This window comes from Rhinolophus hipposideros (assembly GCF_964194185.1).
Source record: "Rhinolophus hipposideros genome assembly, chromosome: 23".
In the NCBI taxonomy this organism is placed as follows: Eukaryota; Metazoa; Chordata; class Mammalia; order Chiroptera; family Rhinolophidae; genus Rhinolophus; species Rhinolophus hipposideros.
The window spans coordinates 37477219-37492130 of record NC_138069.1 but is presented as its reverse complement, the minus strand read 5'-3'; the positions used below and the strand labels follow the sequence as shown (position 1 = coordinate 37492130).

The window sequence follows — 14912 nt, the reverse complement described above, 5'->3', positions numbered from 1 at the left end:
CATGCATTTACCAAGCACCCACTATATGCCAGGCACAGTTGTAGGGACTAAGGATACAAATGAAGAAAGACCAAATTCCTTACATTCTGGAGCTCATATTCTTACAAGGAGAGCCAGACAATAAATAAATAAAGGGAACATACATATTCTGCATTTCAGGTGGTGAAAAGACCTAAGAAATGTAAAGAAGTAAGGTGTAGAGCTTGACAGAGGATGGAGAGACACCAGGTATTGTAGGCAGGGTGTTCGGGGCAGGGGAGCCTCTCTGATTAGGTGACCCTGAGTCGAAACCTGATTAACATGAGGGAATAAGCCCTCAGACCTGAGGGAGAGATAGGCCAAATCAAAGAAATGGCAAATGGAATCATGTTTTAAATGTGAGAGCAACACATAAAGGGATGAGCAAGGGGTAGAGGGCATTTCAGGCCCTAGGGACAGTTCAGATTTTATTCTGAGATGGGAAACCACTGGTGAGTTTGAGAAAAAGGGGGACATAGTGGGGCATACTCTTTTATGTTGGTGACAGGCCCCTGTAAGCATTAGAGTTTTGGGTCCTCAGTTTAAAGCAAAGTGGACAAAGGTTAACAGGCTAGAGATGGGCTCTGTGTCTGGAGAGAGACGATAATCAGACTATGGGGCAGGAATCTCCTGATAGTCAGAGTATAGTGTTGACACAGATGAATAACCCAAAACAGCAGTGATCTTGAATTAACTGACATCTATGGTAAACGTTAATACACAGTGAAGCCACTTAGAAAGCCAAGCTCACAGAATGCTGGGACTGAGCACTGTTTGACCCTAGGCCAGAAGAAAAGGTGCCTGGTGGGTGTGACTATACAACGTTCTACCTGGCCCACTTACAAAGAGTTTCTCTCACTTCTCCTTCACCAGCGGCATTCCATCCCCACTGGTACACTCAACTTGGTAGACAGGCCTAAGTTCTGTTTAATTTCAGCAACTTGAGTTAACTCTCATGTTCTCCCAACTCAGATAGGACAAACTTTGACCCTGGTCCTCCAAAACAAAGCAGTGATCGGCGCTTGGTGTTCAACATGATCTGGTGTTCCAGAAAATCAATTTTTCGTCCTTGAACAGTTTGAAATGTTTGACAAAAGGAAGAGACCTACTCACAATCAGAATGTGATCCCGCCCCATCGTGATGACTGTCCGGTTCACCGTGCGAAGAAGCTGGACCATGATTTCTTGGATATGGTGGTAGGTATAGGCCTGTAACACAATCAGAGACATGCGTGTGACAACACGGACAGTGTATCTTCACATCTCTTCCAAAGGACATACAACAGTGCTCAGACGTGGCATACACCAAGATCACCACCAGACCCACCACCATCATACTCACCAGCGCCACCAGCACCACCACCATCATAATCACCGCCATCACCAGTCCCACCAGCACCACCACCACCATAACCACCAGCACCACCACCACCATAACCACCATAATCACCAGCACCACCAGCACCACCACTACCATAACCACCATAATCACCAGCACCACCACCACCATAATCACCAGCACCACCAGCACCACCACCACCATAATCACCACCACCACCATAATCACCAGCACCACCAGCACCACCACTACCATAACCACCATAATCACCACCACCACCATAATCACCAGCACCACCACCACCATAATCACCACCACCACCATAACCACCAGCACCACCAGCACCACCACCACCATAACCACCATAATCACCAGCACCACCAGCACCACCACTACCATAACCACCATAATCACCAGCACCACCATAATCACCAGCACCACCAGCACCACCACCACCATAATCACCAGCACCACCATAATCACCACCAGCACCATAATCACCAGCACTACCAGTGCCAAATCATCATCATCATAGTCGTTGTCATCATATCTCTATCGCCATCACCACTTGGCATTGGGTACCAGGAATTTCATTAACTATCTTAAATATAAGTTAGTGATTACAAGCTTAAGCTCTGGAATCAGAAACTTTGGACCTAAAATACTAACTCTGTCAAGAATTATTGTGCGACATTGGCTCAGTGACTTCTGTGCATGTTGGTTTCTTCATCTGTGTAACAGTCGGGGTCTAACCTGGAATAAGGACAGAATGTAACGCAGGGACCTGGTTATACAGATGATGAAGAAGCTGAAACACCAAACAAGGTCACCTAGAGATTAGCAACAGCCGGAAGCCACTATCCCCACTAGGCTGGAGGGATAAATAGAGCCAGCGTTTCTGGAGCCGGAGGCTGGGGTTATGTACAACCACGAGGTGCTTGTGCAGTGGAAGCTGCATGACCCACCTTGGGGGAAATTCGTGGTGAGCAGGGCTGTGACCTTCACAGGGTTCTGCCCACTTTAAATACAAGGCCCTGAACCTTAGGAAGGGCTTGCCAATGCTGTTTGCGTATCTGCTGTGTTAGGCAAGGGTTTTGCGCATCTTCACCTACCTTCTCAGCTCCTTTTAGTGGCACAGCCTTGCACAGAGTTTCACCCATGCATACCTGGGAGGGTGGTCATGACCAAGTGGAAAAGCTCTGGATCTGAGTAGCAACTCTGTGCTTGCACTGTGTGACTTCCTAATCGCTTAACCTCTCTGAGCCCCATCTTCCTCATCTATAAAATGTGGACGCTTTTCTCACCAGTCTCTCAAGGTTGATATGAACATGAAAGTGACACATGCAATTCTGGAAAAATGCACGTGTCTAATTCCATTGCAGGAGATTCTGTGGGTCTGAAATAGAGCCTGAGCATCTGAATTTCATGAGCCTTATTCTGATGACTGGGAACCATACACTGTGAAGCTCTGGAGATGGAGACTCGAGTTGGGGAACAACAGCCTCTGTCTCCAGGACCTAGGCAGAGCCTGACATAATGAAAGTGCTAAATAAACGGTGGCTGGAAAAGCGGGTGACTACTCACACACTCATAAGCCCCTTATTAAACTTTGCTGCTTTCAACTTAATTGTGGTTTCTCTCTTAATGTAACCCATGAAAGGAAAACAGATTTATAGTATGAAAAAAAAGCAAAAGAAAGAAGCTGTGCATATTAAAATTGTCTTCCCTTCCCAACATGCTTTCAATGATTCTTGGCATTCAAAGATGGATAGCCCAGAGCTTCCTTTCTCTCTCTGCCCCAGACCCACTTCTTCTGCACTTTGGCTAATCCCCAATACTCCGGCCCCGTGGAGCTTACCTGCAGAAACTCTGTCACCAGGGCTCCTGTCAGAGCATATTTTATAGAAACAGGTTCTCATGCTCCATCAAGCCCAGCCAGACCTCAGCCTCTTGCTAGACATGAGCTCCCCCACTACCCCGCCTGTTCCCCGTATCTGGCAGTTTCCTCCTCAGGGGCGGTAGAGAACATATCCGTTTACTTCTTGGCTGTAGGAGAGTCTCTCGCCTGACCTCCATTTATTCTTTATTTCTTCAAGCTTTCTTTATGGACTTACAATATCCTATTTTTTTGCACTATGTGAATATAATTCTCATGGGAATAACAAAAATAGCTAACATTTTTTTTGACTGCTTACTAAATGCTTGGCATCCTACGAAACACTTTACTTCATCTCACAAAGAAATGGCCAATATTACGATCTTTATTGTTCAGGTTAGAAAACTGAAGCTCAGAGAGGTTAAGTAACTTATCCAGGGTCACCCAGCTAGAAAGTCAAAGAAAAAGATTCAAACCCAGCAGTCTGGTTCCAGAGCTTGCTCCTTGTCCAAACTCACCCAGGCAGACTGGAATACGAACACAGATCTCTGGTTGCTATTTGGGGGCCTCGTCAGCCTCTTTCCATCTTTAAAGATGGATAGAAACCCCACCCTCAATTGGGCCAACTTGTAACTGCCTTCAGTGACTTCTGATCTTTCCTTTCCATTTTAGAAAATTTCAGTGGTATGTGTTCATGACTCCCATATCTTTTCTGCATTCCTTTGGAATTTCATCAACCTAAGCCCACGGACAATTTATATAACAGTTTCCCTTTGAGGTTATTTTTTTCCCCTTGTGTTGCATCCCTTTCTTTACCAATAGAGATAATAAAACCCCTTTTCTCTTGACTTCCTGCCTGCCCCCTGCTTCTTTTAAATAGCTAATTCTTCTTCATCCAAAGAGCAGCGATTAGACTGCTCAGGAAGTTTGGTATTCAAAAGTGGAAAACTGTCATCAAATTCAATTCATTTCACTGTGAAAGTGCCCAGTGTGGATGGTGGTATAGCACAGAGTTTTGGGATCAGACTTGAGTTTGAATCTCAATTCTGCTCATTTCAGCTGAGTGACCTTGGATGAATTACTTTTCCTCTCTGAATTTCGGTATCTATATTATAAAAGGTGGCAAACAACAGAAACCTCAAAGTCCTGGTTTGAGCAACACATAAGGGGATGCAGGTAAAGCCTCTGACACGAAGGCTGGGCACACAGTAAGTCTTCAGTAAGCAGTGACTGCCACTCATGTTCCCGTTGGTCTGCAGTAGCACTCTACCCAAGCTTGCAGATTCCCAGCACGTAGAAGAAAGTGCAGTAAAAGGCAATGCATAATCTAAACTCTGGATGATATGGAGATGTCACCCAAAGAATGTATAGTGTATATGCAAATGGAAAGCTTTCAAGATGATAAACCTATGCTAAGCAATACAAATGCAGCCACAAATCACCCACTGTTAATTGCTCCAGTGCCAGGCGAGTGGGGGAATCTCTAGGAAAGTGTCTTCCGGGCTCAAACTAAACGGTGACTTGTAATTGAAATGACAGAGTCAGTCTTCCCATTACGGCCCAGGCAAAGAAATTAATCCATCCAACCTAAACACACTGCAAATAGTAGTGATTTTTTTTCTTTCAATAATTATAGGCTGTGATACCGGGAAGGAACATGGAGTCCTTTGTTTAAATGAAATCTTATGCATAAGCCCAATATACAACAAAGCAGAATGAGAGGTGAAAGTGGGGTGGTGATAGGGGGTCAAGCCCTGTCTTCCTGGCTCACCCTAGGCCCTATGCCAGCCCTAGGACTTTGTAGAATGCAATTCAAAACTACGGATTTGCCACAGTATTTCCAGAATAATAATAGAGCATACCGTCTATGAGATGATTTTAAGTAATAATACACAGAGATGGCATTTCACAACATTGAATCAAATTACGAGAAAGGTGTCCCTTTTTTCATTTTTCTTTCAAGCCTTCTGATGACACCAAGTAGAAAAATCTCCCTTTGGTGCTAATATGTCTTTACTACTTCTGTAGCTCATATAAAACTCCTTTTTCACAGAGGGAAATTCTCAGGTCAGAGCAGATAGTAGACAAAAGCATCCTGTTAGAACTTACTAATGTTGTTTTGTATGTTTGTTTTTAAAGTTGTGGATATATGGCAAGTGTTCAGGAAAAAGATACAAACTTAGAAATAAAGCAAAATGCATGATTTTTTAATAGAGCAACTCTGATAAACCCAACTGGGGGAGAGGGAGTCCTCGTACTCTCTCCAGAAATATAATTTTGCTTGATAAAGCATCCACAACTGACTAGAAAGCAGAAATATTACAGCCCTGCAAAGTCAGGAGTTACCTTGTAGAAAAATGATTAAGTGTGACATTTGCTGGTTTGCTAAAGATTACAGTTTTATTGCTGTGTAGAAATTATGCTCATCTTATATTTAAGGACAATTTTATAGAAGCATCTCTCTCCCAAAACTCAAGATTCCTAAATGATTTTGGTTGGCTTTTTTCCCACTTCAATAAATAAAACTTTGAAATGTGTTCACTGTGTAATTACCTAAGATGATATAATTAACCATTTGAGAGTTCTACTTTTACACAACTGATGCTAACTACTGATGGGAATAATATTAACTTTTGTTTATTTTTATCATACTTACTCATGTATATAGTTTAGAAACGTTCTCTAAGGTTCATTAAAAAACTAGTAATAATAATAAAAACAGCAGTCCTCACGTTCCCCTCACCAGTGGAACTTCTTTACTTCTTTTAGCTTATGTAGTTGTTATTTTGGTATTTATGACCATGTGGTCAAAAATATGTTTGTATTACCCCTTCTTTAACCAAATTTGCTCACTTTTTGGCATTATCTATTAACTCTCTACCATAAAAGGCAAGGATTTCACTCTCGTTCCTTCCCCTGCCCCACTAGACACCTGTATTCTTCCCATTTCTTCTTCCCACACAGTCATAGTATAATTTTGGTTTGATCAATGTTAGTGTTTAAAATATTTTGATGTGTAAATGTCATTCCAGTACAAATTGTAAACTATGACAAATCCCCATTTCTTATACAACTTTTCATTTTCCAAAAAGAAAAAAAGCGATCTGCAAACAAAATCAGAGATTCCTTTTAGTTCTCTGATTATCTGTTTTTCATGCTGTCTTTTCCCTGATTCATGATGGCCTCTTCTCCTATTTTTCAAAATTCTCGCTGCATATTTGCAAAGTTTGCTTTGCTGTGCAGAGTCTCTGTCTCCTCCACGCTGCTTCTCTTCATGTTAGAGATTTTTCCTTAGTTCTCTGTAACCCATGGTGGTATATTCACATTTCAGTGTGGGCGACTCGTAGGCTGGTTACTAACTCTGAGCAAGTGAGTAGAGCTTGTGGTCTGTGAGCTTTACTGCAGGGTGATCTACTCAGTGAGACTCAAATATCCGCATATGCAAGTCTTTCCTCTTGGGCTGGTTGGATTCCACAGACAGGAATTCTCTGATCTCTGGTCTGAAGGGTTAGAGCCTGGCTGCCAGCATGCTAGGAGCTAAGTGGGAGGAAAGTGCCCCACTTTTGTTTGCTTTATCAAACAATTTTGTTTGCCTTATCAAACAAAATTATCGTGCCCTCACTAGAGGCTTCAGCTTCTAAGACATACATGAGTATTTTGATTGAAACCTTGTTTTGAGGGATGGTATAGCTGCTCTCAACTGTGCCTCATGTCTCCTAATTCAGATGTCCTTTGTCGTATCCTCTTTCTAGAATAAACCTCCAGTGATCCAGCCGTACAGAGTCAGGCTATTTCTTACACAGACTTGGCTGAGCTTCCTTCCTTCATCCCCGCTTCAGAGGCCCCTGCTACTACCATTTCCTGTAACTGTCCAGGAACCTTTGCTTTAGATTAGATGAGATTTCAGCTTTCCCCACTGCTCGTTTATGAATCACTCTTCCTGGGTCTACTAAATCATTTAGTACTTTTCCATATATCTACCTTCCTTTCACAAAACTCCCTTTACTGTTTTGTTTTCAGTAGGTTTTTAAAAGGGAGCAAAATATGTGACTATGTTCAATCTATCATCTTTACAGGGATTTCTGCCCTAAATTTTCATGTTTGAATGTTTATATAAGTGAGCTCATTTCATTAGAAATGATCAAAGTACAGGTGATAATGTTAACGGACAAACATGTGATTGCGTTAGGCAAACGTCAGGTTAACCCTGATTTTACAGAAAGCAACAGGGAAGGGAGGCGGGGAGGGTGGCACAAGGTCAGGTGACCAGTGACAAGTAATGTCCTGGGAGCTGAATGGAAAACCAGTGCTGGAGAGCAATCCCTGGCCGGTTGGGCCCTCCACTCCAGCACAGAGGCAGCTTGGCACGTTTATGCCAAGGACGATCCCAGCCCCTCCACTGCTGTATCTTTAGACCTTTTCAGCACTAAGATAAAGATCACAGGTCACAGCTACAGATGAAATCCAAAGACATTTTTTTTTTCTTCACAAAGAGAAATAAAGCCTTTTCTGACCATGAGAACAACGGCAATCTGTGGTCGCTACTATTTTTCTCTGCTCTGTGTTCCTATATAAGAGGTCTTTTCACACTCACTTAGAAAGAAAATATCCTGACTTTCGAAGGATAGTAACGGTTATCATCTAAAGCAGAGTTACCTTCTCTTTCTTTAGCCCTTCAAGGTAAGGTGATTTTTTCATGTGTTGTAGGCTTAACACTGTTTGCTTTCCTCCCAAATGAACCGGCTTGTGTCCTGAAAGACGTGAGTTTTACTGAGCAACAGCTCACTATGTGAAGCAACCCACAGAGGCAGCCAGACTCAGAGAAGCGGGAGTCAGATATCAGAGAGGAAGGATGGGGGCTTTGCCACACCCAGTCATCTCCACATCTCCTACGCACTGGGCAGGCCTCTTCCCACCCCTCACCTCCCATTTCCCAGGCAGGACTTGGGCAATGCCTTCATGTGTTCAGGGACATCTTTACCTTCTCTAGAAGGGGAGGGTTTGCAATCGGTAACAGAAGGATACGATAAATGGAAAAGAAGATGGGGCTCCTCATTCTGATACTGCCGTTCCCTAACAATCTGGGGGTCATACTCTATGCTAAGAGCTATGCATATAGACTTAGTATCTATTATCTCATTTAATGTTTCAAAGATCCCATTGAAGCCCCTGATGGGAAATATGAGGGTCTGAGAGAAGTTGAGTAACTTGCAGAGGAATTATCTCCTCATAGGTGGCCAAGCCTGAACCCAAGCTCAATTCTGTCTCTAATTCCATGTTCTTTCCATGATACAAGGTGTGGGGTGGTGCCAGGAAGTGGGTTGTTCTTTAGACATGCCACTCCTGTATTATGGAAATACAGAGTCTCTCCTTGCACAGAGATTATGCAGCTACCACTAACTATGCTCCTTCCTTAGGTTGACCAATCATAGCTCTCTGAGTCTCAATTTCATCCCTTTAGCAGCCATAATGGTACCCAATATATCAGAATTGTTTTGAGAATCTGTAGCTAGCTCTGACACTGATAGCTAATATTTTTTCAGCTTTTACTACGTGTTAAGCACTCTTCTAAGTACTTTCCATACATTGACTTAAGGGATCCTGCAAACACCTAGGAAGTGAGGGGAATACTTCTCTTTCCCCAGCTTGACAGAAGAGAAACCTGAGGCTCTGGCTGTGATTGTTCAAGCTGTGATCCAATCCAGCCCCGGCCTATCTGACTCCAGGGTCCAGGCTTCTAACAGCCACTGTCTCTACCTTTTAGGATCATGGAAAAGAATGGATGTAGCACTCCTTCGTAGGTGATAAATCTTTCTGGAAATTTATCCAAAGTAAACAATAAGGCAGACATTTGTGTGCACAGCTGTTTAGGGCATATTGTATTGTATATAATGTCCAAATGTAGCAAGCAAGATGTATGTCCCCAAATCGGGGATCCTATTATATAAATGATGGCTTATCCATACAATGCAGTAGGAGAGGGCAGGTAGGTCTTGATCTGGAAAGATACACTTAATATATTCAGGAAAAAGAGACGACAGGCCACCATGTATAATATAATCCCATTTATGTTTTTGAAAAATATTTTTGTATGTCCAAAAATCTGGAAAAACGCCTGACGAACAATTCACAATGCTATCCCTGTGCAGGGGGAAGAGGGACAGATGTGAGGTTAAAGGGATCACTTTACTTGCTCTGATTTGTTGGAAATTTTCACAACAATCATGCATAATAAAGAAAACAGAACTATTTCCCGACTGGAGAAAATGACAGTTGCCACACCTACGGAATCATACTCACAGGGGGCTGATTGGATATACACAGGGGACTGGGAGTGGTGCAGGCAGCCCCGGGTTAGCTGTGAGGGGGCAGTCCCTTCCTGGGACACCCTCCCCATGCTGAGGTGGCCGTGGACCCTTGGTACTCACAAGATGGAGTGCTGTTGTCTGCTGACAGAAGAGCACTACAAAGTAACCTGTGTTAACACTTTTTTAAAAAAGGCACAACTATGAAATATTTTATTCCATTTATCAAATGCTTTTAACTTCCATTTGCAGGTGGGAAAAAAAGTCTACTTAAAGCAACCAGGAAAAACATAACAAAACCATCGCCTCCAACAACAACAAAAAATCCAATTGTGCTTAGAGAGAAATGTTGCTTTTGTTCAGATCCTATAAGTTGCTTTGTGGGGGCTTGTATTAAAATATACTGGAACCTCCAGCTTGCAGCCTAGAGCAGAAAAAATATTAAACCTCCCAAGGTCTGTGAGTCCTAATGCTGATGAATGGTGACTGGTTGCAGCCACTTAGGAGATGTGCCTCGGAGGTGTCTATTTTTTGTGTTTTGTTCTTCAAAACCGGAGCAGTCTATGGGACTGTGTAAAGAAAAATGGATAAACAACAGCTAACATTTGCTGAATTCTTACTATGCGCTGGGCAATGGGCTGCGTGCTTTGTATGTATTACTCCAATGCATCCTGGGAAAACTCTGGGGATAAGTATTACCCTATTTTAAGGTATAAAATAAGATCCATTCTAATTGTTATTACCATTCAATATTTACTGAGCAGTTCCTATACGACAGATGCTCTAATAAATGTTTTACGTGTACCATGTCATTTAGGTCACAGAACAATCTTATCAGTCTGCTACACTGGTTCTCCCCATGCTACAAATGAGGAAATCCTGAGGTTTCTGTCACTCGACCAAAGTCGTAGAACTGTAGGTAATAATGCAGCTGGATGTGAGGCTGTGTCTTCTTGGTTGCAGGGCGCCTGTATTGTGTACACAGCTATTTATAGTAATTCTGTATTACTTGTAATATCCAAATGTAGCAAGCGAGAGAAATGCCCCAAACGGCCCTGCAGCAATGGGCTCCCTTAAGGTTTCCACCGCAGTAATGGTGATGTGTGAACTATGGGTAATATTTCAGAAACTGAGAAACTGTACACTTACCCCTCTTCAATACTACCACCTACGGGTAGGCTGATTACAATGTCAAGATCCCTTGTTTGAATGAGAACAAGAGAAATTCCAAGTAGGCACCCTGTTTAACTTTGCTAGTCAGAACATTTTGGATGGTGTTTTATGTATTGTTACTTTTTTAAAAGTGTAAACAAATTACTTAGTGTTGAGTACGTGCTGCTTGTTTGGGAAACAATATAGTTCAAAACACGCAGCCATGGGCATATGGTAGGAAATGGTGGTGAACACTCCCTAGTGGTGAAATCCTTTGCTACAATTTATCCAGAAAGCCATTCAAAATATGGCTTCTGTCCCTCTATGCACTGACTTCTCCACCAGCTTCTGCTGTCCCTCCATTACTGCCCTCCTCTCTCTCCCAGTCCACTGGTGGTCTAGAGTTTCTCCTGTTTTCCTTTGTTTCCTTTTGCTTTATGCCTCTGCTTTATCACTGGGCTTCATCTCCAATCCTGGGGTGACTTCAGCACAGAAGGTTAGGGTACCTCTAAGGATCAGCCTAATTCTCCCCCATCCCAAATGATTTCCCAAATATGCCTCCAACTGTTTATTGATATTTGAAGTTCCATGGATAGAATGTCGTTCTTTGACTTAAGGCTAATTCTCCCCTGTTAAAATGCCTGGCATATAGTAAGAATTCAGCAAATGTGAGCTGTTGTTTATCCATTTCTCCTTACACAGTCCCATAGACTCCTCCTGTTTTGAAGAACAAAACACAAAAAATAGACACCTCCGAGGCACACCTCAAATGAGAGCCTGAAAACATCAGACTCCAAGCTCCTCTGAGGTAAGTGTCATAACATATCTGCTTCTGCCTGACCCCCTTTCCCGCTGAACAAACAGACGGAGAATCATCTGTGAGTGCCTCCACGAAAGGGATTAGGTTTGCGTCATTATTTCAGGTTCAACATCTAGCACCAACGCCTGACACACCATAAGCACTTTTATTCATTTTTATTCAGGGGATGTAGAGTTCATTGAATTAATTAATTAGAAAAGCTAAGATTGGGTGTCAGATAACTGTTGCAGAGAGTAAGGACAGAGGCTCAGATGAGGGATGGAGTCAGAATCTGGAAACCTCTGAGCACAGACTTCCTCGACTGTACTGGCAGCAGCACTTGACCACACACAAATGCCTAAGAGGTTTGTAGACAGGGGAAAGAAAGAATAGAAAACAGTCTTCTACCCTCCTTCCCACAGTGAAAATACCCCTAATCATTAAGCCGTCCCCCAGAGAAAGAACACAGACATCACACAGCTCACTGAGTGATGGTTGATCTAGTTTCCTCAGCAGGGTCTCCCCATTTCAAAACTCTACTGTCCTTTTTTGTTTGTTTGTTTTGTGTTTTTTTTTTTGACTCTTTCCCCACAATCCCTTCCGAGTCAGGCAGACACAAGACTAAGTTCAGAGACATGTCTCGTATCGCATCCCAGGATCCTGTGTCTCAGCCAGAATTCAGAACTCACCCTCACTGACAAGCCTGCTTGGGTATCGATTATACCAGAAACTTTAGAAAAACTACCACCAACGGGAAGCTTTAAAATCTTACCCTTACACGTCTTTTCCTTTGTTGGGAAGGGATGGAGAAAGTAGGCCAATCTTAAATGCAAGAGAATTGGCCAGAAAAGAGTCAATAAATCTGAGGAATGAATGTGTATCCTCTGATCTATATGAGCAGTTACCGATATCAGTGTTGTTGTTTTTTTCAGTTCAGATTGGATATAATGAAAACCCTCCCCAGCAACTCATCTCTCTAAAGAATAAGTAGTAGGCAATATGGGCTTGTCTCCATGAGCTGACAAAATCACGCCTCCTAGGATAAAAGCATGTCTCCTCGTCTTGAGAAGTATGGAATCTCTCTCCTCTCTCTCTCTCTCTCTCTCTCTCTCTCTCTGTCTCTCTCTCTCTCTCACACACACACACACACACACACACACACACACACACACACAGTGTGTCTGTCTCTGCTTTAATGTTGATAAAGCATGTGTGATTTCCTTCACTATTCCCTAACTGTAGGGATTATTTCCACATATTTTGGAAGTATTATCACATGTCTAATATTTACTGCCATCCCCCCCACCCCACTCTGTTTGGGAAGTTTAGGTTGTGTGCTCCCTGCTCTCCAACTATCTATCTCTTACCAACCTGTATATCTGGAATAAATTTTGGAGAGGGAGAACTAATTTATTTTTCCGATTTATCCCAAAATTTTCAACTTGATCTATGGTTCCTGGTGGCTTCTCTGGATGAAAAGAACATGTCCAGTGTATTTCCCAGTCTCTGTAACATACTCGGTGCCCCCACTTTGAGTCCATGACTCTGATCTTCCCCTGCCCAGCTCAAGCAAGAAAAGCTTTCCTCTGACTGCTCAGCCCCTTTATATTCTCAGCCAGTGAGGACCCAACCTAGTAGGTTAGCACAGCCAGTTCCTCTTGAGCCAATCTGTGTGTTATGCCTTAAGAGTTTCCTTCTGGCAGGCGCATAGCATCCAGAAGTTGTCATCTGCTCCTAGTGTTTCCAGGGGTGCATATCGAGCCTTGAGAAGCTGCCTAAACCTCATGTTGCGGCTCCTCCCCGAAGCCTACCTGCCCTACGGAAAATGAGGTGAGCAGGCAGGTGTTCATTGTAATTCAGTATCTCCAGAAACATTTCTGAGCATCTACTCCAGTGGTTTATACTCATGGCTGCATTTTTAGAAAAACATGGGGACTTTGTAAATCCAGAAATATATCCGTGCCCTGGTTCTACCCCAGATGAAATATCTGGAGCTGAGGCCCTAATCCCAGACACTGGTATTTATAAAATGTTCTCCCCGTAATTCTGACATGCAGCCAGGGTAGAGTGTGCCCTACATGCCATGCTCTGCGCTGAGTGCCAAGGTTTCAGGGACAGAGAAATCTCACAGTCTGCTGGCAGTGGTGACTAGGGAAGAGCCAGACAGTGAAGAAAGGGCCATGCAGTGTTATCACAGAGTGCTGAGGAAGCTCAAAAAAGAGACAAAGAACTCAACCGTCGGGATCTGGGAAGATGGGCTGATGGAGGTGGTCAGAACTAGCCAGAAGAAATCTGCATCTGACATGCACTCTGCTCTAATGAGCGCGGCTTTCCTCTAATCACACCTAACTCACCCTGATGGGCTCTTCCTACTAACCCCTTTTCCTTGGCCTTTGTCAGTCTCGCCCTGCTCACATTGCTCCTAGAATTCTGGTTCTAATCTTCCCACAGCCACGATGTCTGCATGAAGCAGAGTTCCCCAACCCTGAGTCTTGAGGGGAGTTCAGTCCTTTGGGTCTGATGAGGTTTTGTTTCTCCCAGGCCCACACCCAGCTTGGTCAGTTCGTCCTCCCCACAGAGGGCAACAGCACGCCTTTGAGAGAGGTTTTCACCTGTGTCTGAAATGCCCTTCTCCTTCCGGTCACCTGTCAAGCTCCTACTTAGCAGTCAAAAAATTCCAGATGGATCATCTCCTTGGGAAAGACTTTTCTGACTCAATCACTCCAAACCTCCATCTCACCTTAGGCAGGGTTGTTTGTTCTTTTTGAGTTCCCACTAAATTTTATTCATAGTTCTTGGAAGTACAGCCTACATCTTTCAATTCTGAATGTCCACAAAGTGTAGCGTATGTCTGACACAGAGTAAACACTAAGCACATGAATAAAAATATGTGAAAGGAACGTGCCCATGGATGGAGGGGTGGTTAAACAGATGGATGAAAGGATGAATGGATGGGTGAATGATATTGCCCAAATTTACTTTGCATCCTATCGATTCAGAGTATGATGCAAAATACTAGGTATGCTAAGTTCTCTGTGCTCAAAGAGCAAAAACGCTAGCGATATTTTTCCATCTTTGTCTTACATGTGCCATCTCCTTCTCTTCTTTTAGCTTTACACTCTAACCAAGAGGAGGTAGTACTGGAACTTGTCTTCCAGAATCGGTTTCAAGCACATAAATAATTAGTCTTCTGGGGGTATTTTGGAAGATTATAACTGCTCCTCTCCTACCTTCCCTGAATCACGTCATTCTTTGTCCCAGATATGAAAGCATCCTGCCTGTTCCCTAAAGACTGGCTCTGTTCACAGAAACAATTGCTCCACTTTCCACAGAAGTTACTTTCAAACTCTGCTCATCTAGTGCTTCTCCTTGCAGTTCTCTGAGGCACAGCTGTCCTTTGTTACCTATACAGGCATAGTAATG

General features: G+C 43.2%; 1 protein-coding gene across 1 annotated transcript in view; it reads right to left on the bottom strand.

Moving 5' to 3' along the window:
• Positions 1–14912, bottom strand: part of DOCK2 (dedicator of cytokinesis 2) — a 368348-nt gene that overhangs the window by 207708 nt on the left and 145728 nt on the right. Inside the window, exon 27 of the mRNA XM_081036150.1 lies at positions 1132–1227. Within this exon, the coding sequence (XP_080892276.1) occupies positions 1132–1227 (96 nt within the window). The remainder of the gene's footprint in view (positions 1–1131; positions 1228–14912) is intronic.